Source organism: Phymastichus coffea, unplaced genomic scaffold, assembly GCF_024137745.1.
Source record: "Phymastichus coffea isolate CEN01 unplaced genomic scaffold, Cenicafe_Pcof_1.1 PCOF00018, whole genome shotgun sequence".
Lineage (NCBI taxonomy): Eukaryota > Metazoa > Arthropoda > Insecta > Hymenoptera > Eulophidae > Phymastichus > Phymastichus coffea.
The window spans coordinates 1,561,901-1,588,625 of NW_026706829.1; the positions used below are offsets into that span (position 1 = coordinate 1,561,901).

The 26,725-nt window shown below is 40.2% G+C and overlaps 2 protein-coding genes across 4 annotated transcripts in view; both read left to right on the forward strand.

Annotated features, from left to right (window-relative positions):
* Nucleotides 1-26,725, forward strand: part of LOC131675264 (proliferation-associated protein 2G4) — a 651,851-nt gene that overhangs the window by 295,414 nt on the left and 329,712 nt on the right. The gene's annotated exons all lie outside the window — the stretch shown is intronic.
* Nucleotides 24,241-26,054, forward strand: LOC131675265 (histone-lysine N-methyltransferase KMT5B-like). Its single transcript, XM_058954187.1, has 3 exons — nt 24,241-25,164; nt 25,287-25,385; nt 25,466-26,054. The coding sequence occupies exons 1-3, from the start codon at nt 24,882-24,884 to the stop codon at nt 25,549-25,551; spliced, it is 468 nt and encodes a 155-aa protein (XP_058810170.1). The 5' UTR covers nt 24,241-24,881; the 3' UTR covers nt 25,552-26,054.

A 26,725-nucleotide genomic window follows, 5' to 3' on the forward strand; every position in this document is an offset into this window, starting at 1 on the left:
GTACAATATAATAATATAATTCAAATATAGTATAAGTATATAAATTGTGTACATGCATGTGTGGGAAGAGAGAGACATAACGAATGAGTTAAATTCGTTATATGCCCCTCCCCCAGACGTTGGTAACGGGAGCGGTACCAACTCGAAAGGTAGTCTCTCTCTTGAAGAAGGAAAAGAAAGGGGAAACTCCAGTTATGAAGCAAAATAGCATTTTATTTCTTAAAGTGAAAAAAAAGGATTATTATGTGGATATGTTGTTCTCTCTCTTTCTTTTTACAAGAGGGGTTTTAGAATGAGGTACAGTTTATACGCGTAACGGCGCGAGGAAAAACATAAGGGTACAAAACATAAAATAGGAGGAATTGAATAGGCACGGCCGTAAACGAAAACGAGCGCAGAAGGCGCAATCTTCTATTTCTTCTCTTAATTAAGGCAGGGCCGTGTCCAAGTCTAGGCGCCGAAGACGCAATCTTCTTTCTTCCTTTTGGCGACGGCGAGAAGACGGTGGTGAGATAGTCTTAGCGAGGAGCGCCTCGGAGCCCTAGCTCGGCGGAGTAATCGTACTTCTGCTCCAGGCCCTGCTCGAATTTCCAATGTTGAAAGAAATTCGGGCAGTTATCTGACCTTGACACTGAAGTTAGATTGCAACCGGAGCAGAAGCGTACCCCGTATTTTGTAGGAGTAGGACCCTCGAATTTGCCGCAAGGCTGTTCCTTGAAGCGGTTGAGCATGGCAAAGACTGTGGGACCAAGTTTCCGTTGGCCGCGCAGTACGTCCGGCGGTCGTCTTGGGCCGCCCTGGCTGCTTCAAGGCGTTGCTCTTTGGTCCATGGCCCGTTGCTCTGAGCAGCTGATCCTGCTGCATTTGGGGCAGTGCCAGGAGGGCGGGTGATCCTCTGGGAGGCCGAGCCGGGAGAGGATCGTCGGTCGCTAGAGGCAGTGCCAGAAGAGCTGGGGGCACCTAGTAAGGTCGAGGCCCGAAGGTTGAGGGCCTCGATCCTCTCTTGGAGGACCAAAAGCTCTTGGCGCTTCTGCTCCTGTTCGGCCGCTAGGCGGGCGCTCTCGTCTTGGGCCCTTCTTGCCTCTACCCATCGACTAGCTGCCTCTGCCGGGAAGGCCTTCTTTTCGAGCTCTCTCTCGATCTTCTTGATAAAGTCCGAGGAGGCGCAGGCCCTGATGCGGGCGTCAGGATGTTCCGAAAAGTTCAGGACGTCCTGGAATGTCAGGCACTCGGCCTGTTCGGCAGCCAGCCTCGCTCGGCGGGCGCTGCGCGCAGCAGCCTCCACTAGTCCAGCGGTCCGGCCAGCTGATGTCCTCTGTGTCCTGGGCTCCTTGGGCCAGAGCCTCTGGAGTCGAGGAGGAGGCAGTGCCGCCCATCAGCATACGTCCTCCGACTGGGGCTGATGCGGGAGTATTGTTGTCCACCGATTGGCCTTGCCTTTGCGTCCAGCACTGCAGGAGATCGCTGATGCTGGGGACTCCGGGTGTGGGAGTGTCTTGGGGATCGCCCAGCGACAAGAGTTGCTGGGCAACCCAGTTCTGGAGCCTCAGCATCACTTCCATCGGTCCCTCTAGGGTGAGGGTGACTTTCTCCTGATCTCTCTTAGTCGGCCACATTCTCTGTAAAGCGTTGTAATGATGGAGTGATATAGGGCTTAGAAGAAGAAATTAGCGGCAAGCTCAAGCGGGCATAAGCGGCAGGAAGCATAGGCTGCGAGAAGGGTTAAAGGCAGAAGTAGGAGTAGCCGGGAGCGGCAAAAAAAGAAAACAAAGCTTAAGCGTCGCGGTTGTTTCTCGCACGTAAGCGTCGGGGCGAAGCCGCGACAGGTGGCGGGGCCGCCTTTTTCGAGCCAAGTGGCCATCCTCGCTTGCGCGGAACAGCCCCTATCGGATCTGGCAAGGCCTGGCTCTTATTAAGCTGAATCGAGGTGTTAGCCGTTGGAGAGGGCAAGGGGGCCAACACTGATTCATGAGTGTTAGACTGCTCAGCGGCCTGGTCACCCAAGAACTTTTCGGTTTCTCTTTCAGAGTCGTCTCCGCCGTTACGTGTCTCGTCTATAGGAAACTGCTCGTCATCGAAGCAAGGCTTTAAGTCGCATACGGCCACCTTTCCGATATCAACCCCGTTTTCCGTTCGGAGTTGATACGAGTTCATGCCGAGGCGAGTCGTTACAATAAAGGGCCCTGCGTATTTAGGGCAAAGCTTAGCAGCTATGGCCTTGGCCGCGGAGGAGAGCACGCGATTTCTCGCCCATACTTTATCGCCCACACCATAATCGATGTTGCGATGTTTCTGGTTGTAGTACTTCTCCTGCCTGGCTTGAGCAGTCTTGGAGTTTTCGAGCGCATTTGCTCGGAAGTCGTCGAGCTTGCTCATGCGGGAGTGCCAGTCGGCTCGGGCGGCGGCCTCAAGTTGTTCGACAGCTGCGCGCTCCTCCACGCGTCGAGCATTATTTGGCGGCTCTGGGTGGCGCCCGTAGTTAAGAAAAGCCGGGCTAGAGCGAGTGGCTTCGTGGATGGCCGTATTATAAGCAAACGCGTGCTCGTCAATCAGCTCGTCCCATCGAGTGTGTTTCTCGATGAATGCAGCAATCATGGTTTTGACTGTGCGATTGACCCGCTCTGTCGGGTTTGATTTTGGTGAGTACGGAGCGCAGGTCCCATGGACGACTCCATGAGCCTCTAAAAACGAATCAACCATCGTGTTTTTAAAAGGCGTGCCATTGTCAGACAGAAATCGTTCCGGAATCCCGAAACGTAAGAAAATGCGATGGTTAATTTCCTTTTTAATTGTCTTGGCATTGGCCTTACGCACCGGAATGCATTCTATCCACCTGGTGAAAACATCCATGAAAATCAATAGATGTTCATGGCCTTGAGGCGAGCGAGGGAAAGGGCCCATCAGATCGCCGCAGACAACCTCCCATGGACGGGTAACAATATGTTTGCCCATAAGTCCTGCGGGCGGCTTTTGCTCAACTTTTATTTGCTGGCAAACTTGACAGTTGCGTACGAAGTGTGCAACGTCTTTGTAAAGGGCTGGCCAATAATAGCGGAGCACTGCCCTTTGATGAGTCTTATAGCGGCCGAGATGACCGGCCGTAGGCTCATCATGGTATTCCGCGAGAACCTGTTCGCGCTGTTCCCGCGGAAGCACTAACTTCCACGCTTCCTCGTCGTGGCCCATCAAGTCGTCGACGATAGGGTCCGACCGGTAGACGAACAAGCGGCTGCCGACAATTTTCCAATAAGGATGAGCCCGCGGCTCGTCGGCTACTTGCTTGAACTTGCGCAAATACCACTTATCCTTAGAGGGCTCGTCGACATTGAGGGAGGCGAGGGAAGTTTCGACGTCCTCGTCGGTCTCGTACATACGAGACAGAGCATCAGGAACGACATTGTCTTTGCCCTTTCGATGGACGATGTCAAAGTGGTAGGCCTGTAGGCGCAACGACCATCGGCCCAGCTTGCCGTTTGGGCTCCTCAAATTTTGCAGCCAGACAAGGCTATGGTGATCGGTCACGACGGTGAAGTGATAGCCTTCAATATATGGTCGGAATTTTTCTATCGCCCAAATAACTGCGAGGCATTCACGTTCCGTCACCGATAACCTTCGTTCAGTGGCTGTGAGGACACGGCTAGCGAAACAAAGAGGACGTTCTTCCCCGCCAATTTTCTGGAGAAGAACACTGCCAAGGCCGGTATCACTGGCGTCGCACTCCACGATGAATGGCGCGTTGTAGTCGGGCCTGGCCAAAACGGGGGCCGACGCAAGTAAGGCTTTTACTTGTTCGAAAGCCGCCCAGTGCTCGTCAGTCCACACATAAGTAGAATCTTTTCGGGTAAGTGAAGTAAGAGGCTCGGCTAAGGTCGCAAAATCTTCTAGGAATTTGCGATACCAAGAGGCCATGCCAAGGAAACGACGTAAATGTCGCAGATTCCTCGGCGCAGGGTAGTCTAAAATGGGCTGTACCCTTTCAGGATCAGGGCTACAGCCATCCCGATTAACCAGCACGCCGAGATAGCGAATCTCGGGCATGCAAATCTTTGACTTCTTACGGTTTATCGTAAGGCCTGCCTCGTTGAGTCTTTTTAAAATTAATGTGAGCCACTTCACATGGTCAGCGAATGTCTCGGTGGCGATGATCAAGTCGTCCAAATATGCAAAAGCAAAAGGCTCCATTTCTGGCGTGATAATTTTATATGCCAGCATTTGAAAAATGGCAGGGCCACCGGCCAAGCCATATGGCATTCGCACGAACTCAAACAGGCCCATGCCAGGAACCGTGAAGGCCGTAATCGGTACCGACCTCTCCGTGAGAGGTATTTGCCAAAAGGCTCCAGAGCAATCTAGAGCGCTGATGTACTTTGCGTGTTGGATTTAACGCAAGATTACATCCATAAAGGGCAAAGGGTAGGCCGAAATTTTCGACACTGCATTGACTTTTCTGTAGTCAACGCAGAATCGATACGAGCCATCAGGCTTTAGAGTCATAACGACTGGACTTGACCACTCGCTTGTGGATTTCCGGATGATTCCCATCTTTAACATTTTGTGCACTTGAGCGTGCATCTCGTCCTCTATCTTCTTAGATACTGGGTAGTACCTTTGTTTTATAGGGCGCGTGCTGGTGAGGTCTATGTCATGCGCGATCCATCCTGTGCAGCCTAACTGTTCACAGGAGGGCTCCGGGAGCAACTCGTGCATGACTTTTCCTATCTCTGCTCTCTGCTCGTCTGTGAGATCTTCGATCCCCAACGAAGCTAAGGCCGTAGCCTCCTCAGATCTCTCCGACGAGAGAACCGCGGGCACGCCTTCCTCGCAGCCATCAAATATCAGCTTATTCGATTTTGGGCACAAATAAGCCGAAAAGGCGCGTTTGAAGTCGGCACCAAGGGTGCACTCTGTGTCGACTTTTCTTAGAATAAGAGCATTGATAATGTGAGTCACCCTTCCGATCGTGAAGGGTAACTTTACGCTACCCACAATGGGCACGTAATGACCATCTACCGCTCTTGCCCCAGGGCCCACGTACCGAAGTACACGCCTATTTAAGGCTGCGGCCATCAGAATGGCGCTCGGGCCGAGGACGGTACGGGAGGCTCCGGTATCCCAGAGACCTCTAAACTTATAGTCGCCAACATTTACTGTCAGCCACCACCTAGGCGACTTATCGATCAGGGCGCTTGAGACAGTACCTCCATCGCCGGCTGGCTGCACGTCGGAAGGGCTAACCGGGGCTAGCATTGGGTCGCCCACCGTGTTGCACAGCGCCTGCGCTACTCCTGTCACGCCACTGACTTCAAAGGTCCGGGTGATAGGGGGAGCCGTCTGGACCTCGCTTACTGGCTCTCGCTGGCGTTTTTTGGTTCTCCATGATTTGTCTGCTTGGGCAAGCATTCTGGGCAGGTAAACTTAGTGTAGCCTGGCCAACTGCACTCCCAGCAGAAAACTTTGTCGGCATCCGGGCCAGATTCCTTATCTTTGTTTTTGTCTGATTTGGGGGCGACCTTCAGAGCACGACTGCCCGATGGTCGTCCCCCACCTCTCCAGCCGGCTCGGCCACGGCCACGGTAATTGCCTCGAGGAGTGTCGCCATTGGAGCCGTTCCGCGATTTCTCTGTTGCTGCCTCTAATTTTTCACCAGAGTTCTTGCTATTTGCCGGGGGAGTCGGAGGCCTGTTGAGGCCAAACTCCTTGGCTTTCTTCTCAAAAAATTTGGACATTAGCTTCTCCAGCTCGACTTCGTGAGCTGGGGAAGCCTTGTCGTTCAAAGACGACAGGTTTACTGGCCTGGCCTTAGCGGATTTGGTCCGTGGCTTATAAGCCGCTTCTGGCCACATGCTTTGGTCTGCGGCAGGCGGTGGCTTCCACTGTCCCTGTTCATCGTCTTCAGCCTCTTGGGCCCGGGTCAGTAGCAGCTGCACGTCAGTGAGACTGTTCCTAAAGTATTTTAACTTCTTCTTGAGTGGAGGGAGCATATTGTCAATGATGAGATTGATTTGGTCCCGAATGTCCCACGGCGGATCCATCCTTCTTAGTATGGTGAGTAGCGAGACTGCGTATTCTAGTACTGGTTCATCGGCGCCTTGGGTGCGCAAGTGGGCCTCGACCGTCATAGTCCTTCTATTTTTCTTGGACTTGCTGTAAGCGGTGAGAGCCGCTTCCTTAAAATCGGCGAATGTGGACCACGCAGGCCTCATGGCACGATACCAAAAGAGAGCTGACTTCTCGAATAAAAGGGTCATAGAATCGAGTAGCTCCTCATCCGCTACTTTATCTAATCGTTTGTTGTCCTCGATCCTCTCTAGGAACTCCTCGATACTAAGGCCTTCGCCTCCGGAATTAATTTTCCATTCCCTAACTGTTTTTCCTAGATGTTTGCTAGGAAGAAAGCGAGACGAAGAGTTGAATGTCGCGGCCTCTGTGCCATTAGCAGGCGCGCCTCTTAGCCCTTGCTGTGTCGGCGGCACTGGTGTAGCGCTGGGCAAGTCCCCCCTCCCCCAGCGCGAGCTTACGGGAGTGAGCGAGCTTGCGGGAGAGGGCCCAGGGACGCTAGACGGAGCCGACGAAAAGTTTGGCGGCGGCTATGATGTAGTCGCCGATGTGGGTTTAGTCGTCGAATGAAAGATCGGCGCTTGAGGATCGAGGGACAGCGGCATGTTATATCTATTCGAGCCGTTGAGCTGGTTTGATACATCGTAATAGTTTAATTCGAATGTATCCGCGAATTGAACATTTTTATTTTGGTAGGCATCTAATCTAGCCTGCTCTGCAGCTTGTTGTCGGGTTGTGGCCACTACTTGTTTTAACTGCTCTTGCAGTTCTTTATTGAGTGCGACTTCACTCTCTTTTTCTTTTTGTAGCCTGGCTAGGTTAACTTGTAGCCCAGCGGCTAAATTTTTGTAGTACGTGGTCAATGTCTTTAAATTTTCTTTTTCTATCTCCTGAGCTTCTATATGCCTATTTGCCTCAGCTTCTTTCCGCCAAGTTCTGTTTAACTCGCGCGCGATGGCCGGGGAGGCATATTCTACTGCACCGTTTGGCAAGCCTATTCTGACTGTCTTGCCGTGTTCTGTTAAAGAGGTCGTCATTGCTTGCGTGTAAGTCGGTACATATGTCGAACCCGACGCGCCTGGCCTAAAGGTCGTTGATTCCTGTTGTTGGATCGTATCTGTTACGATGTGTGTAGCATTCGCACCTAAAGTGAGTGACATGTCGTCTTGTAGTCCTGTTGGCGAACTCGTCCGGATGTTCTCTCGAGCGCCATGGCCCGTCTCAAGCTTTGAATTTTCAAAAGGCTCGAGAAGTTCATTTGCCTCTATGGCCGCGCGCAAGTCCGCACGAACTTCTTTTGGCAGGGCCTCTGACTCGAAGAATATACGGGTGAGGTGTTCACCTCTTTCGTATGCCATATTTTCGTCCTGGTTTTCTATCGCTACAAAATTTTCTGCAGTATAATCGCCGTTTAGTCTGCGATACAAGCGGTTCGCGCGTTCGAATAGTGTACCGTTTGTGTGTAGTTCCAGTTGAGTTAGCATACAATCCACGTCCGTGCTAGAAAGATCTTTTATCCACTTGCAAATTTTTTCGTCAATTTGTTCTTTAAATATTGTTAATTCGCTCAGCGACCAATTGGAGGCCATTATTATAAGATAGAGCTATGCTATTTGCAACAAATAAACAAACAGAAGAGAAAAAAAAAGGAACGAAAAAGGCAATGCCAAAATAACGTGGATTATATAAAACAGCTAGATTACACGGTACGGTTAGTGTAACAACAAGAAAAAAAAACTAACGCTTAGGAAAATTTTATAATTGAACGCACCCGTAACAACGACAACAATAAAGAACGAGGTAGAGAGAAAAAAAAGAAAATGACGACAAGTTGTTTTTGGAAAGGCAAAAAAAAAAGTCTAACTGTTGTACAGGCTAAGCGCTGCGTCTTACAAACTATATTAGTTATGTGTGTATGCGCATATATATATGTACACACATGACCATGCGCACGCTGCGTGAATTGACTGGCCGGCGAACGAAATTCGGTAGAGTCGATTATCGTACTCTACTCGTGATTCGGCCAAGCCTTGAGGACGTACAACTGAAATTTTCAGTATATAAAATTTTGTTTCTAAATGCCTCAAGGCTGGGCTCGGAGTTTATAAGTGTAGCGCAACGTATATACTACTTTGCGCGGCCTGACTCTCGCACGTAAACAAAGGGGGGAAGGCGCGCACGTTGTTGTTGTCCGCGCCGAGTTTCGAATTCCATAGGCGCTGGAATTCTCGAAAGCGTCCACGCTCGCAAAGATTTCCTCTCGTTGCACTATCTGCCACACAAAGAAAAGTTGCCAAATCAGAGGTTGGGCGCCAATATAACGGAGTTTTAGCTAACTCGTCGTTATAATCGAGAGGATAAATTAATTGACAGCTCGGCTTAACCAGTTACTGATGCCACGAGGCGGGTACGTTGTCGCACGTGTGGCCAGGCCCTTCAATTAGCCACAATATCAGGCAGCCTCGTGGCCCGCGTAGAGCGTCGCAGGTAGCAGTGGCTGAAAAGCGCGAAAGGTAGCGACGGGCGCAGAGAATTCGCCAAGGATAAGGAGTGAGAGTTGGACGCAAAATTAGAGAAACACGGAGAATAAGGATAAAAATAATTTATATAAAGCATCCAAGGGAAAGCGTACAGAGTGGTAAATCGGCAAAGAGAGAGAGAAGCGGCAAGCCAGCAAGAGAGAGCTAAACGAGTCGGTACTTACAATGCGACGGCAACGGCCAGGCCCTCGGTACAACGGGTATCCGCTCGCCGGACGGCATTCCCGGACGCAGGTTGCAGTGGTGAAGAAGCGCGGGACCGTCTAACGCTAGGTCCCAGCGCGCGCACACCACTCTGTCAAGTCGCCGCACCACGGCACGCACTCGCAAAACAATTCCAGGCAATGCCGGACCGAAAGTCCAAACTCTCCGGTAAAGAGGACGAAGTTGACGAACGCTAAATCGCGGCGATTGCCCAAGCAAAAGAGGACGGAAAAGCCCTTGCCTCGATGCGCGTCCAGACACGTGTCGCCCGCGTTACGTCTGCCAGTCATTTGCCGCGAGAGGCGTCCCCACTCTTTTATCGCACTCTTCGGCAGCGCGACCACACGCATACACGCATACACGCATACATGCGAGCGCGACTCTCTCTGCTTGTACGCACATGAGTAGACATGCCGGGCTCTCTCTCTTACCTTACACTTCGACGTTGTCGGCTGCTGCAGGCCGCTGTACAATATAATAATATAATTCAAATATAGTATAAGTATATAAATTGTGTACATGCATGTGTGGGAAGAGAGAGACATAACGAATGAGTTATATTCGTTATAAAGGTCATGTTGAGTCAATTTTGAATATCACCATAATATAAAGTTACATATATTAAACTAAAAAGGGCATTCGTTTGCGCTATTGAAATTTTTTTAGAAGCAGCCCCAACAATTGCAGAAATTATAACCTGAGCTCTCTAAAAATATATTTTATTAAATGCTGGAAGATTTGTTTGTTCATTTTATTATTGATTAATTAAAGGAAGTATTATAGCAGTAATAAGCGAGTTTAATAGGCAATATTTTATTATAATAATAGTATAATCGTTGACGAATAGTCGAGAGCTTAAGTCTATAGTTTCAAAGAATAAATTTAATTTCTGAAATTATTGTCTATTTCTAAACAGAAATACAATGCAGTTTTTTCAAAATTCATTTTTAGATTTTGTTTGTAATAGCTATCGGTTTTTAATTGTTTCTTTTATTACGTAATGATATTAATATTTTTTAAAAGAACTTAATGAAGAAATTATTATTTGAGGATCTATTTTATGATTAATACGTAATTAAAGAATATGAGGCTATATTAAATCAAAACGTGCTTAAAAGTTTTAACATAATATCACGGTAAATACGCATTACGAAAGTCGATTTGAAAATTTATTTTCATAGATGGCAATTTGAGGAGATCTCCCCGAAATGCCATTACTATAAATGACCATAGATTGTTTAAAAAGCCATAGATAGCGAAACAGTCTAATTGGCAATAATATTCTAACAGTAGAGAACCTATCTATGATATTAATAATTCTATCTATGAAAATATGGAATCATCCCAAAGTGCTCAATTACCGTATATATATATGTATTATAACGTGTGATAAACCACTCGTTATGTTTCTCTCTCTCTCGAACAACCACTCTTATATATATATACTTATATGCTTATATTCATATTAATTTATGTAATTTTATGTACAAAGCCTAGAAGTGGCAGCCGCAGCAGACAATAGAGTACGAGGTAAGAGAGAGAGAATACTTAATTCGCAACGCGAACTAGCGAGAGGAAGGATAAGCTCGTGCAGATCAAAACCGAAGGCGCGCTGACATGCGAGAGAGAGACGGTCGCACGACAGAAACCGGCTTAGGTTCGACAGAGAAGGGGAGAGAGAGTGGGGAACGCTCCCGCGACATTAGCTTGGGAATTGCGTCCGAAACCACACGTGCTCATGCCGGCCGGCTTTCGCAGAGAAGTCCAGATATTACTTATCTTCATTTTAGACGCTTGGTTTGGCCCTGCGGCAGTTGAAAGGGGAGACTTCCCACTGTAATTAGTGTAGTGACGGATACCCACCAGCGTGAGCGGGGAGGTGGGAGCGTGGGAGAAATCCCTTAATACAGGAACGTAGGGTGGGATGTATTTTGAACGCGAGCCCAGGAGGGGAGGCTTAGTCGGTTGATCGTCTCAGGAATCCTCCTCTGGCTGTCCTGGCTGAGCCTCTCTTCTGACATCCCAATTTGGGTTGGCCTCTGCGGGGTAGTGGTACCAGGTCAAGCAAATCTCGTAAGATTTGTACGCTGCGTGCTTCCGACGCAGTAGACGTTGGGGCAACTAGAGTCCCGTCGCGCCCAAACCGAGGGTCAAGCCTTTAGTTCCGCTCTCCCTGAGCGTCGAACCGTGATAAGATCGGTACTTCTTTCGAGGAGGTCACCGCCTTAGATTAAAAAGGTTCCGACTCGCTGAGTGCGTCAGGGATGTCGCAGCAAACTTGACTTCCGGATCTCCAATAATATTTGAAAGCGTAGGAGTGAAAGACAGTGGGCTATGCCAACCTATTGGCGCCCAGAGAGAGGGGTGGTAATGTCTTAAAGACGCTATATCACCCTTAAATCGGAAAAGCGTCAAGCAACGCATACACTAGCTGTAATTAGTGTAGATACCCACCAGCGTGAACGGGGATGACCGAAACGTAATGGCAAGACGTGCCTCGGCACGTCGAAGCGATGGACCTGTGAGTCGTGGGAGAAATCCCTTAATACAGGTACGCAGGGTGGGATGTTTTTCGAACGCGAGCCCAGGAGGGGAGGCTTAGTTGGTTGATCGTCTTAGGAATCTTCCTCTGGCTGTCCTGGCTGAGTCTCTCTTCTGACATCCCAACTTGGGTTAGCCTCTGCGGGGTAGTGGTACCAGGTCAAGCAAATCTCGTATGATTTGTATGCTGCGTGCTTCCGACGCAGTAGACGTTGGGGCAACTAGAGTCCCGTCGCGCCCAAACCGAGGGTCAAGCCTTTAGTTCCGCTCTCCTTGAGCGTCGAACCGTGAAAAGATCGGTACTTCTTTCGAGGAGGCCGCCGCCTTAGATTAAAAAGGTTCCGACTTGCTGTGTGCGTCAGGGATGTCGCAGCAAACTTGACTTCCGGATCTCCAATAATGTTTGAAAGCGAAGGAGTGAAAGACAGTAGGCTATGCCAACCTATTGGCGCCCAGAGGGGTGGTAATGTTTGATTACGCTGCGCCACCCTCAAAGCGGAAAAGTGTGAACGACACACATACACTAACTGTAATTAGTGTAGAGTGTTGCGAGATAGTGTGTGGGACTATTCCAGTGCAAGCTTGCCGATTGTTCCTCTGTATCCGAGCGTTTGATAAGGCTCATCCGTGGCCTCGTTCGCACTTGTAAGTACCTTCTTGTGTACCTTGTTTCTCTCTCGCTAGCTAGTTACTCTCTCTCTCTTTATTGCCGCGCTGCTTTCTATGTAAACTTACAAGCTGTATAAATATCGTTTATTTTATGTAACCCTTCTTCTTATTTACACCTGACTCTACAACTTTCCACGCTTTCCCCGTCGGTGAATTAACTCGAAGACAAGCTGCTGAATCCACGACGCTCCCGCGGGCCTTAAGGCGTAACTAAGCATCCGGGCATAGTTTCGCGCGGTTATTGTACACCCACATCGAGCTGTATAATATATTTATTGATCTCTCGCGAAATAACGCGGGCAAATATCTACCCCGGTATAGTATATATATATATATATATATATATATATATATACATATATATATCTAACGCATAGTTCCAGGACATTTCTGATGTTTAATGCCTCTTTCCAGGTCATGTAGTCTTAACCAGGACATGGCCTGATCGTACAGATGTTTAAAGCATGTTTCCGGAACCATCCTCAGATTAACCAACCATGTAGTAATATTCAGGGCGGTACCGGGACTTACCAGTCTAATTGTTGTCTTTTCCAGACAATCTACCAGACAAAATCTTTTTTTCAAGACATTGAAAAATATTTATCTTGCAATATATCTAAATGGTCAGTAATTTATACATTTTTATAAAACAATGAAAAAAAATGTATGCTTATATACTGATACATGAACACGTAGATATTTGCCGTACACGTATGCGCAAAATTTCTTGCAACCAAACAGAACCATTATAAAGTACTCTGCACACTAGATCTATAACATGGCACTAGCACTAGATACTGACAGAAAACTAATTTTGAGCATTTTTCAGAATCGTTATGTGATTGTAAGCGTGTGTACGTAAATGACCTCATCGGAGCATTGTCAACTCAGACCTGGCCAAGCCTAGTGCCGGAATCCCGATGATCCCAGAGAGAATATATTCAAGCGGCAAAATGAACCGCACAATTGAGAAACCAAATTACTGAACCGCGAAACAAGGTATTTCACACGATAACATCGTGTCCTCATAATCCTGTCTGTTCTGTCCTGGAAAATTTTTTGTATGAATTTTCTACTTCCATCTTGTGGAAAGTATCATAGGCATGCTACGGCCATTTGCATTCGTAGATAACGGGATACAAGCTACTATCTATATTACGGTAGATGTAAAGATAGGAAGTGTGGAAAAAGGCCGTGACACGTAGGATTTCACACGATAACATCGTGTCCTCATAATCCGGTCAGTTTTGTCCTGGAAATATTTTTGTATGAATATTCTACTTCCATCTTGTGGAAAGTATCATAGGCATGCTACGGCCATTTGCATTCGTAGATAACGGGATACAAGCTACTATCTATATTACGGTAGATGTAAAGATAGGAAGTGTGGAAAAAGGCCGTGACACGTAGGATTTCACACGATAACATCGTGTCCTCATAATCCGGTCAGTTTTGTCCTGGAAATATTTTTGTATGAATATTCTACTTCTATCTTGTGGAAGGTCTTATACATGTGATTTAGTCGCGTGACTATAGATAATCTGATTATGATGTACTTTCTACGTAACGGTAGAATATACGGTACACCTACCAGACGGCTCGACCGTAGCAGTGTTAGTCCCTAGACCCACATGCCCTGGACCGTAGGTAGAGTAACAAAAGACATCAGAGTGGCTATCATTGCAGATTTAAAAGATGAATGGTACATCGGCGTAAACTTTATCAAGGCATGAAAGATAATGGTGGATCCAGAGGATGACGAACTTTTTATGAAAGATGAAGTCAGAGTTCCATTGTTATTAGCGCGAGTTTGTAAGGTCAAACTCGAACAGCCGCGGTGGACACTGCAGAAGGAATTGATACCCAAGCGTGAGGAAATAAAGGAAATGGTTTGCAAAATAATGCCATAACCAAAAAAGATTTTAGGTTTCGTTACAGGCGCAGAACATGTGATAGACGTCGGCGTCACTAAGCCAATCAAACTGAGGTACTATCCGGTGTCACTCAAGGTAGAACAAGAAATGCATCGGTTGGTCAGAGATGTTGGCCGCGGGCTTGATCGAGCCGTCTAAGAGTGGATGTCCCAGCCCCGTGATAATGGCTCTACGCTCGATTTGAATCCAGCATATCATTAGATCAACCTAAAGAAAGAGTGTCGGTACCGGAAATGGGTCATTTGAGTTCACCTACTTCGATGACTTTAATATAGTGTTGGCGATTTTCGCAGTCCATAAGAAGCATCTCAAACGAGTATTGGAGGCTCTAAGAAGCGCAGGCATGTCCATGAACTTAGAAAAGAGCGCCTTATGCAGGACGGAAGTGAGGTATCTGGGCGTGTTGGTGAATAGGAATGGAATTAGGCCAGGCCCCGAGAAGACGCGCCCTATATTAAAATTTCCGATTCCAAGAAACGTTAAGAAACTGCGTAGCTTCATGGGCATGGCTTCATGCTATTGTCGATTCATCAATGACTTCGCAGCGATCGCAGAGCCGTTGAACAGACTATTCCGAAAAATAGTGCCTTATGAATGGGGACCAGACCAAGAGCGCGCTTTCACGGAGTTACAGAATCTCATGGTGTCGGCCTCGATACTGCAACCGCCATTCCAAATGGAGAGCTTACTCATTAAAGTGAGAATCGGCAGCAACAAGGGCGCTGGCCAGCTGTGTAAGAGACCATGCGCGATTAGCGAAAGAGAGATAGAGAGAGAGAGAGAGAGAGAGAGAGAGAGAGAGAGAGAGAGAGAGAGAGAGAGAGCGAAAAAATGGGGGAGCGTGAGCGCGACACTCACATGTGAACCGACTCACGAGCGCGACACTCACATATGAACCGACTCACGACCGCGGCCGCAGAAAGAATCCTTCCTTAAAAAATTGGTGGCCTGGTGAGTGAAGTCAGTTTATTCGTGATGTGATTGGCTTAGAGATGGTCACGAGACCTGTTGTGTTGACGGTGTGTATAGGAAAGAATTTAACCTGAAATTGTGCGCACGAAGCGCGCGGAGACTGTCTAGTAGCAATGAAAACGAAAGACTGAGAATAGAAAATTAAAAGAAAAGAGAGGAAGAAAGAACAGAGCCATCACCAGGTTAACAGTGACAAGGGTGCGCTTCATCGAGAAAACTGTGCGCTTCCCGAATAACTGAGTACGCGTGTCCATTTATTGTTGTGGAAGCATTGGTGAATTGTTGTCGCCCCGACCCGGCGCGAGAGTATACCCAAGAAAGAGGAATGAGTTTTTCCTCTGGGCGATGAAGCAAGAACGAACTCTGATATGATGATGTGATCTCCTTTTTGAGAAGTATAGAAGCATAGCGAGTAAGTTCCGAACGATTTTCTTATTACTACGTTTTCCTGCCCGTGCTAAGCGAGCACGGCAGGCACATTGTAATTTGAGAACTACGACAATCGGATCTCTCTCGTGCGATCGCTTTGTAATATGCGTAGCGTCATGTACATGATTGAGCGAAATCTCTCGGCCATCTTATCTCCATAGACACTAAGAAGTAATAAACAGAGACAGGACTATAAGAGAAACACGCGCGAGTTTTATTTGTATTCTTACACTGCGACAAAACAAATGTTACATAGAAACTGGTAAAATAAGAACAATAAGTGCAATAAACTTTGATCTGCTTACTGAATCAGTGCAATACAACTTTAACATAAGCGGACTGGCTATATTATATTAATTTAGGTTATGTATATATTCCAATTAGTTTTAAGTTTTAGTTTTAATTTTTAATCAGACCGCTGGATTACATTTAATATGTTATGTGGGTATATTACCATGTAAATTATGTATATTACTCTAGAAAAATAATAAATAAAAAAGTAATAATAAATAAATAATACAATTATAATACTTTACGTTTCGCAGAATCTTCGTTTATGGAACTAAATTCTAGTATTTCTGATGAACTGACAGGGCCGTGTGATTGCCGTCTCCTTTCTAATACTTTAGAAACACGAACAATATCTTGTGTACTTTTTTTTTCGTAGATTCTCGAGTGGATGTCGTTCGCGTGCCCCATAAAATCTGCTGCCACTTTGACAGTTTCTGTGGAAGTACCTGCATTAAGCATGTTGGTTGCAAATAATTTTCGGATAATCGTTCCTCGCATTAAGTGAGATTGATTAATTCCGGACTTTTCAGCGTATTCTCTCATAGCCTTGCAGGGCTCTATCTTGTGAAATTTTCTAGTGTCCGTGTGCGGTATGCCAAACACAAATGGATTATTGCGATTTACACAAGCTCTCTCACGATTATTTATTACAGGATCGAAACAGTTTTTGTATTCTTTATCGATGAGAACAGGTACTGTACTGTACAATTTGCCCGTTATCTCGAACCGACCGTACTTTTGTGCCTCTTTCCTTTCATCTTCCGTCAACATTTTCCATGATGAGTCCTTATTTGTTATACATTTCATTTTTTGGAATTCCTTGATAGTTATATTAGATGCTTCTCCTGTTCGGCGATAATTGAAAATTATGGTACCCAAAAGGGTTGTTTCAGCTACAATTTTCCACAATTTGTAGAATTCTTTTTTAATATCTAAAGACATTTCTTTCAGCGTGGATATATATTTTTCGTTCAAAATTTTTAATTCCGCAATATTTTCATTTCTTATGACTTGTAAATATTTTTCAAAACGGTTCAAATTCTCTTCATCCAATTCTTCGGTTTCTTGATTCCTTTTGTTCTCATTATAGGATTTCAATGCATTTTTATTAATCAACCCGGTGATTGTTGTTTTGCATAACTCATGGAACGATTTTACTACTTCCCGGTCATCATTTTCTGCTACGCCATTTTTTTCTAGAATCTCTAAATTATAGAGTTTAGCTAAATCAGTAATGAGCGCAGATAAAGCAATAGCTGTACCTGGGGTTTGATATTTCTCTGTCTTTTCATCATAACCAGACAATTTTTTGATAGCTTTTACGACATTTTTAAACTGTTTCGCCACTAAACACATTGCTAAATTCTTGATACCTTTCGGATTAATTTCAATCATGGTTTCCAAAAATTGAGCCAAATATCTTAGCTTTTGACAAATCATATTATTTTGTTCTCTCTTGTGTAGTCCTATCAAATGTTCCCCATATAATAAGATTAATTTATCCGTAGGAATCAGTTTTCTGTAAATTTCCTTTTGGAACGTTGGAAGTATATCTTGCCGCATGCGATCAGATAAATCAGGAAGTGTAGTCATAAATTTTCTTCTTGAGTATTTAACTTTACCCCTTGTTCTGTTCGACGTTTCCATGCTTTTATCATCCATAAAACACTTGTGATTTCTTATAGAGGAAGTAACAAGCGTTGCCAGACATTTATCACATACAGATAAGTCTGTTGATTTCAGATTACTATTTTTAGGTACTCGTTTACTGGATCGGACTACACCTCCATGATATTTAACATCCGAATTATATAAAATAATACCTTGATGTCGAAGGTAATCAATTTTATTCCTCCTCTCAATGGAATCAAGTGGCTCTTTAATGAAATCTTGGACTTCCTTATCATGTTTATGGACAGTTTCCATATGTCTTCCAAATTTCAACACGTCCTTGCAACACCGAGGACAAAAGTAGTGTTTCCCATTACCTGTGCTATTTGTAGATTCTTCTACGTCGTAAACCTCAGTCATAGTAATAACATCATCTATTTTTGGTATAGACTCAGTTGCGTCCAATTCTTCAGTGCTCATATTAGGATTATAAGAATCATCTATATCAGATATTTGACCTAAAAAAGATATAATAATAGCGTCCTGTTAGCTAAAAAATAGTGAGATAACTAGCCTGCTAATGTGAGAAAAATATCCTGCCGTCTATAGTGAAATGTAATATGCGAGTAAAGAATTAAATGCAAAATATTCAGAAAGCCCATTACATTCTACATTGAATACATCTTATTAGGCCAATCAATAAAGACATTTTCGGGACAAAATTTTTAACAGGTAACGAATACGATATTCATTTTTATCACGATAAATAAACAAAAACTGTCATGTTTTCAACTCCTAAAAACCACTCCTTCATTTTTTAAACAATGTTTAAAGTTTACAAAAACACGCTTTTCACGTTTAAAACAAAAAGTTAAAGAGCAAAGTTTGTACCTCAATGAAAAAAGTTGTAGATAATTGAATTACCTTTCAAACGAGACGTTGATCAAGTCAATCGGTCCATATCGAGAAGAGAAAAATCAAAAAAATTGAAAAACCGACGAAAAAGGATGGTTTTCAAAAAATCATTACAGGGTAAGTTACAGAGTTGAAGAGCTGTAATTTTTATATATTGTAGAATGTATCGTGTATTTGATAACTTTATGAGATATGGAATTTTTTTATTTATACTTTATCATCATATATAAACTTATACATTAATTCTAATAAAAAATAGACTTATAAATTAATTTTCAACGAAAATATTAAATTTATTAAAAATTAGATAAGAAATTCAGGTAGCAGAGAAAAAAGCACCCTAAATTTAAAAAAAAAATGAAAATAGCATGAAAAGATCCTGAAAAAACAATTAGCAAAGATTAATACCAAGCGCTACAATGTTCTCCTCGCTGCTTGCTCCTTCTTCCACTCCGTGCCTACTCTCGCGCGCGGACTGAGTTTTGGCCGCATTTTAGTTACACATTTTTCAAATTTTATTTATCGCGATAAAAAAGAATATCGTATTCGTTACCTGTTAAAAATTTTGTCCCGAAAATGTCTTTATTGATTGGCCTATATCGCATAATTTTTACAGTCCACTTTAGCAAAAAATATGAACGTTAAATACTTGCGAAAATTCGTCGTTTCAGAATGTAATGGGTTGAAGACGAACAAGAGTGAAAGAAATCATTTAAAAGTATCTATATTTTCAGTGTGCAAGTAGGTTAGGCTACACAAGTGTACAGTGTGACACATAAAGACGCTAAATTAATCACTCTAAAGTTATTTAAAACACACCTGATTCAGAAATTGTAGGAGTTTCTCTATCATCAAGGTTTTCTTGATGATAGAGAAACTGGATTGGAACTTCTAAAAAACACAGATTTTAGAATGACTTTAAAAATAAAAGTATTTTTCATTGTAAATATAAATAATCATTACTTTTTCTGAGTTCCATGGGTTGGTAATTTTTTGCACATTCTGCAGATTCCGATTCATTTAAGGAAGACTGCGAAGTTAACGAGTAATCGATAATTTTTTTTTTGGTTCTTTGAATTTCCTTTGGCTTTTCTAAAAGAATCAGTTCTGAATATAGCTAATTTGACTCACAAAGTAAAGTTTTTATCAAATGTATTTCAAAAATAGTTATATTCGACATAATCAAATAATCAATACCTTTGCAATTAGCCAGTGTTATTTTTGGCATGTCATCTGTTTCTGAAATTTGATTAGAATAAGGAATTATTATTATATGTTTGATACACCAAAAATGTATTTAATTAAAGATATTTGCTGTTATTGTATAAATAATTAACATGTTGAGATGGCGTCATTTATATATGAGTATTTATCATGAGCTTCTTGAATTTTATAGTTGATTTTTATATTGCATGATATTGTATGGCATCTTGAAACTACTCGGTGAGTTTCGATCAGTACGGCATAAGCGTCCTCATGTTGCGGATAGAGGAAAGACCGCTGAGGTTGAAAGATGCCTAAGGTTAACAGTAAAATTAATCACAAACAGTCAATAAGAATCATGGGCATATGGTGAGCACATACTGATTAGAACGTTCGCATTGAAAAGCAAGCACGACGAATTTGAAGAACTTTTGTAGGAAATAATTGATCAAGTTTTTGTTAAAATGTCTACCTACGGTACAAACGCAGTACGAACAATTGAAAATCGAGAAATTAAAGAATCTACAGGCTTTTAATATGGGAAAAAAGTTTGCGTTATAATGATGATAGAATCAGAGTAGTTAATTTTGCATAATCGAAAAACCAACTTATAAAAAATCCACATTTAAAGCAGAAGAATATCCACAAGACCATTTAAATATATTCAGATGGTATCCTTTAATTGATAGTTAATTGATTCACTTCATGTACCGCAAATGGTACTAATTTATATTATTACAAACGACTTCAAGTATCTTTATATTTTCATCATGTGAATCAATTAAGTCACAAGACAAATATAGAAAATAGGGATATGATATAAGTTACTGCATAGTGATTTGTGTTATCTCTGCTAGGGATTTTTAAAGGCTTTCAGTTCGTTCTTAAAATATTAATTAGTAATGATTTGAAAAAAAATTGTATCAATAACCATTCAAAATCACGTATATTTGTAATAGACAGTGAAACACGATTTTGAATATTTAATAGATTCAGAAAAATAATTTTAAAAAATCAAATTAATACAGCACACTTATAACTGTGTCAATATCACCAAACGATACGATAACATGGTAATTATCTTGCACTTGCGCAGTGCATATATCAATGAAGCATATAATATTATAGATGAATTTTTTATTCACGTTATAAAATATCGTTATTGAATGATTGAAAATATAAAGATACTTGGAGTCGTTTGTAATAATATAAATTAGTACCATTTGCGGTAAAACGATCGTTAGAAAAATTAAATGAATAACAAATTTGGGATTGATAAATAACAAATGATTAAAAGAGATATTTGATTTATAATTTGTAATTTATAATTTATAATTTATATGTTCTGCAAACTGGACCGAAGGCGATTCGATTCAGTAGTGAATATATCTGTGAAAGAAGTAACATGCTTGTCAGGGTCTGTCTCCACGGGGCCTCTCCGAGCTGTCCGAGTGCCCGTCCGAGCCGTTCTATATTTCTTATACTGACGCCATCTCTATAATTTATAGTTCAATGGCGAATTTCATTGGATGCCGTCACTATGAAACTCGCCATTGAACTCGAAATAATAGAGATGGCGTCAGCATAAGAAATCTAGGATGGCTCGGACGGGCACTCGGACAGCTCGGAGAGGCCCCGTGGAGATAGACCCTTAGGCAGCAAGTCTTACAAATTTCGGAATTGGACGAGCGGAACAAGTGGAATAGGGAGGAGCTCTTTGACGGATCGAACTAAAGTCGGCTGAATTTTGGGAGCTCGGAGCCCCTTTTTCTTTCGATTAAACCATCGAAACTCCACACCTAAGTAGTAAAGAAAATCAACGCAAAATTTTTATCGAAAAGACCCTGGCAGAAAAATATGCGATTAAAAAAAAATAATATACCATTAGTTCATCTTAATTTGTACCACTCAAAAATTCATTTTTTGGAATTTGTACCCCCCCAAAATTTAAAAAAAAAGCGAAAAAAACGATATTGCAGAAAACTCATACTCTTGGCAGCAAAATAATTGATATCATAAAAGAAAAAAATACTACTAGTTTCATTTTAATTTGTACCATCAGAAAAATTCTTTTTTAGAATTTGTACCCTCTCTAAAAATAGAGAAAAAAAAGATTTTCGTAGGGTAGATTAGCAATTCAAATTAACGTATTACTGCGCATGCGCGGCGGAAAATCTATCTTCCAGCAGAAAAATATGTGATTTAAAAAAAATATATATATGAATGCCTTCTTCTTAATTTGTACCATCTAAAAAATACATAAAACTAATTTGTACCTCTGTGGAATTTGAATAATACAGTGTTTTTTGTGTAATTCTAATATTGATAAATTTTACAGGAAAATCTCTCATTCCTTAAGAAAAAAATATATTTCTAGCTCTACCTTAAATTTTACCAACAGAAAATAGTTTTATTGTAACTGTTAAGCTCTAAAATTTGATTAGACATGTTAATATAAAAAATCCTAAGTTAACGTGTGTTCTTAAACTCCTACATCCGCAAAATCAGCTGATTATTCGGATGATAAAGTAGATAACTCTGATAGGAAAAATATTTATTTCCTAAAACAAAATACACCACCAACCTTGCTTTAATCAGTACCAGTCAAAAAGTAGTTATTTTGGAACTTGAACCCCTCGCAAATATTCAGAAAAAAATTAATTCGTAGTCTAGTTCGACGATTCTAATTCCGGGTCATCCGCACTGCAGAAAATCTCTTTTCTCGGCGGAAAAATCGTGAAATTTTAATGTAAAAGATTATGAACGTCTTCTTCTTAATTTGTACCATCTACGAAAACCAAAAATATAATTTGTACCCCTGTAGAATTTGAATTATACAGCGTTTTTCATAGAAACACAGTAAAATGCAAAAAATTAATAAAATTTATGATCCTGACAGAAAAATGGTGAATTTTCTTAAGAAAATTCACCATTAAAGTAAATAGCTTTATGTCTATTTATACTATAAAAATTATCTAAATTTATTTTTTGTACCCCTCCTATTTATCAAGAAAAATAACAAATTCGTACAGCAGTCTTACACGTGTAAGTGCTGTCATCAGCATAGAGTGGTACAAAATTATGATTTTGGAATAAATGTATTTAAAAATTTTTATTACGACGCAATAATACTCGAATTGAACGAAAAGAAAATGTTAATGAACTTGAAACTAATTGTACCTTTGGAAAAAAATATTTTATAATTTGTATTCATCTGAAAAGCGGAGAAAAGATGGACAATCATATCTTTAAAAATCTATTCTCTTGGCGAAAAAATGTTGCAGTTCCGAAGAAAAAACCACTCAAAGGTATACCTGGTAATTTAAATTAAACTTAAAAACAACTATTTTAATTTGTACCCTCCTGTGATGATGAATAAATCCTTTTTTCGTAGTAGAGTATGAAAATTCATATAACAATACGTCTTGCGCATGCGTCGCTATAGTACGATGAGATTTTGGCGCGAAAATATTTATTTAGCAATCTAGAGGAAAAGATTTTTGCAGTGAAAGTTACATTCAGCTTTGAATTTTCCGTTGAGAAAGATTCGGATAACGATCTTTTTGATGCATGGGAGGAAGATGATTATAAAATAATGACCCCATAATAATAAAGTGCTATAGATAGATGGAGAAAGTAGCCGATGGAATAGGAACGGTTTATTAGCAATTTTACGAAATTATAAAATTTCGTACTAATGAACTGTACTGAAGATAAAACTTAAAAGTAAATTTAGATAATTTTTATAGTATAAATAGACATAAAGCTATTTACTTTAATGGTGAATTTTCTTAAGAAAGAATTTTCTTAAGAAAATTCACCATTTTTCTGTCAGGATCATAAATTTTATTAATTTTTTTGCATTTTACTGTGTTTCTATGAAAAACGCTGTATAATTCAAATTCTACAGGGGTACAAATTATATTTTTGGTTTTCGTAGATGGTACAAATTAAGAAGAAGACATTCATAATCTTTTACATTAAAATTTCACGATTTTTCCGCCGAGAAAAGAGATTTTCTGCAGTGCGGATGACCCGGAATTAGAATCGTCGAACTAGACTACGAATTAATTTTTTTCTGAATATTTGCGAGGGGTTCAAATTCCAAAATAACTACTTTTCGACTGGTACTGATTAAAGCAATGTTGATGGTGTATTTTGTTTTAGGAAATAAATATTTTTCCTATCAGAGTTATCTACTTTATCATCCGAATAATCAGCTGATTTTGCGGATGTAGGAGTTTAAGAACACACGTTAACTTAGGATTTTTTATATTAACATGTCTAATCAAATTTTAGAGCTTAACAGTTACAATAAAACTATTTTCTGTTGGTAAAATTTAAGGTAGAGCTAGAAATATATTTTTTTCTTAAGGAATGAGAGATTTTCCTGTAAAATTTATCAATATTATAATTACACAAAAAACACTGTATTATTCAAATTCCACAGAGGTATAAATTAGTTTTATGTATTTTTTAGATGGTACAAATTAAGAAGAAGGCATTCATATATATATATTTTTTTAAATCACATATTTTTCTGCTGGAAGATAGATTTTCCGCCGCGCATGCGCAGTAATACGTTAATTTGAATTGCTAATCTACCCTACGAAAATCTTTTTTTTCTCTATTTTTAGAGAGGGTACAAATTCTAAAAAAGAATTTTTCTGATGGTACAAATTAATACGAAGCTAATGGTATATTATTTTTTTTTAATCGCATATTTTTCTGCCAAGGTCTTTTCGATAAAATTTTTTCACTGCATTGGAATGTAGTTGTGAGCACCCTAAGTAGTATAGAAAATCAACATAAAATTTTTTCACTGCATTGGATTGGAATAAGATCAATATTATTCTCACTGAAATTCCCTGATATAATTTTCATCAAGTTCAATATTTTAAACAGTTTTTATATGTTGGGATTTATTTTATACTGAGAAAAAGAAATCTTAACCTGAAATCAGTTTGTAATTTTATTATAAAAACTTGAACCATTAAAATAATTTTGAGAGCTATTTCATTTTTAAAGTAATGATAGAAATACAGTTAATTAGTGAAAAACAAAAGAAAAGAGGAATAAACAGCTGGGCATTAATGCAAATTGGTGATTTAATGAAGTTTACAATTTTGGATCCACATATAGGATTTTCTACACGAAAAATTCACCCTTACAACAGTTTTGACGATGATAATAAAATAGCTGCTCAGAAAATAATTCCAACTAATATTCTACTAGATACAAAAAAGTTAACGAATATCTATCAAGCTTTAAAATTAATGTTTTCTAAGCAGAATCTGTATTTCAAATTTAATATTCAATATGCAAGTTGGGTTGATGAACCAATAAAGTCATATACGACAACAATATCTACAGAATCTCTTGTCATAATTGAAAAGTGTACAAGATATCAAAATGAAAAACAGGGTTTAAAAATTGTTGCTAAACATGATATTTTAAAAGATACTAAAATTAGATATCTAGCTGGTATTTACAAAAAGATGGATCCCAAATAGAAATGTTATTGCAAGAAAGAAAGTTGAATTTCTCTGTAATCAATTCCACAAGAATATGTCATCCTATCTTGATGTTAGGAATTGCTGCAATTTTGAACCACGACTGCCAGCCAAATTGCATGTATTTGACTGTGACAAAAAGCTTGCTTATAATTGTTACCACAGCCAATATAAAAAAAGGAGAAGAATTATATTGTTATTATGGAAAGAATTATTTTGGACCGAACAATGAATTGTGTGAATGCTACATTTGTGAAAAAAAACAAAATGGATATTTTTCAAAAGGTAATTTTGTTGTTGAATAATAACAACAATTATAAATTGTCATTTTTAATATAACAGAAACACATTATTTTGCAACAATATATACAATATTCTTAATATTTTTTATTGTATTTTTTTATCAGATAAAGTAATAGGCCTCAGTACAGCAAATGATATCAATGACTCAACGTATAATTTGAAAAGTTTTCCTCAAACAATATCAGAATTGAATATTTACAAAGGTACATTTAATCTTTTATTCTTTCTCACATAATAATTAAATTAGTAATAAATATTGTAATATTTTTTTCATTTATTACAGATATTACTCATTTGAAAAATGATTGTGAGGAAGCATATTTAGTTCAAAATTCTAATATTCAAAAAGAGAATTATAAAAAAACTTAATGTATATATAATGATCCTGACAACTACCATTCAGTTAATACTTTTAATATGTGCATCACTGAAACAGAATCTATTTGTAACATTTTGACATATTTAGAAGCTGATTATAAGCTGCGAGATGCAGCATATGTAAAACTAATTAGAATAAGTCAGTTGACAGTTGAGTATTTGAATATAAGACATAATAATGGATATACATTTTGTTTACTCTGTGAAAAATTCAAGACTAAATTTACTAGACATCTAAAATGTGCTCACATGGACAATGATATAGTATCTAAAGATTTGAGTGAAAGGGACAGCGCTGTAAAATTATCTATTTTTAATTTTCTTCGTAATCAAGGACTGTATCATTTTCAAATACTAACTGGATTAATAATTCCAGTGAGAAAATCCAGAAATGATTCTGTAGCAATAGTTGAAAAAGTGCAGTGTACAAATTGTTACGCTTATTTTTCAAGAAAAACATTGTGGAGCCATAGAAAATATTGTAAAAATTTTATTGTCCCTGTAATTCGTAATCTGAATGTACAATCAAAATAAAATAAATAGTACAATTCGATAGATGATACTAATTAATCAATTAATCCAATTACAATTGCCCAATTAAATAAATAAAAAACAATAATCAATTAATATAAAAAAATTTATCAATCCATTTGTATTGCAATGAATTGTGTGATATTATACTTTTGTGAAAAAAAGTAAAATGGATATTTTTTAAAAGGTAATTTTGGTGTTGAATAATGAAAACAATCTCTCGTTCTCGAATTCATCGCCGGCAACAAGTGGCAGGAGACGCCGACTGACTTCCAGGATTACCAACAATTTAATATCACAATTTGTATTATTTAGAGTAGATATGTGAACCTGCCCATATATATTTACTTTAATATTCATTATTTCATTCATAAATTATTCATTAATAAATGTTTAATAATTTAAAAATTATTTAAAATTTTAAATTTCCCCAATTCAATAATAAAATATTAATTTAAATTTATATAGCTTAATTGTTACACAAAATTGAAATATTTCTATATTATTATTCTTAATTATTATATTCTTTTCTTTACCTAAAGGATTGTAGTCCTCGTCAGAATTAACATGGAATGATGCATCACTGTCCAATGAAGCATTGCTAATATTAATATTTAAATTATTATGTGCGCAT

What these genes read in the sequence shown, in the direction of transcription:
- LOC131675265 (XM_058954187.1), top strand. Translation starts at nt 24,882, where the DNA reads ATGTTATTGCAAGAAAGAAAGTTGAATTTCTCTGTAATCAATTCCACA. An exon ending in AAATGGATATTTTTCAAAAG is followed by an intron (nt 25,165 to 25,286) that starts GTAATTTTGTTG and finishes TTTTTTTATCAG; the next exon opens with ATAAAGTAATAGGCCTCAGT. An exon ending in AGAATTGAATATTTACAAAG is followed by an intron (nt 25,386 to 25,465) that starts GTACATTTAATC and finishes CATTTATTACAG; the next exon opens with ATATTACTCATTTGAAAAAT.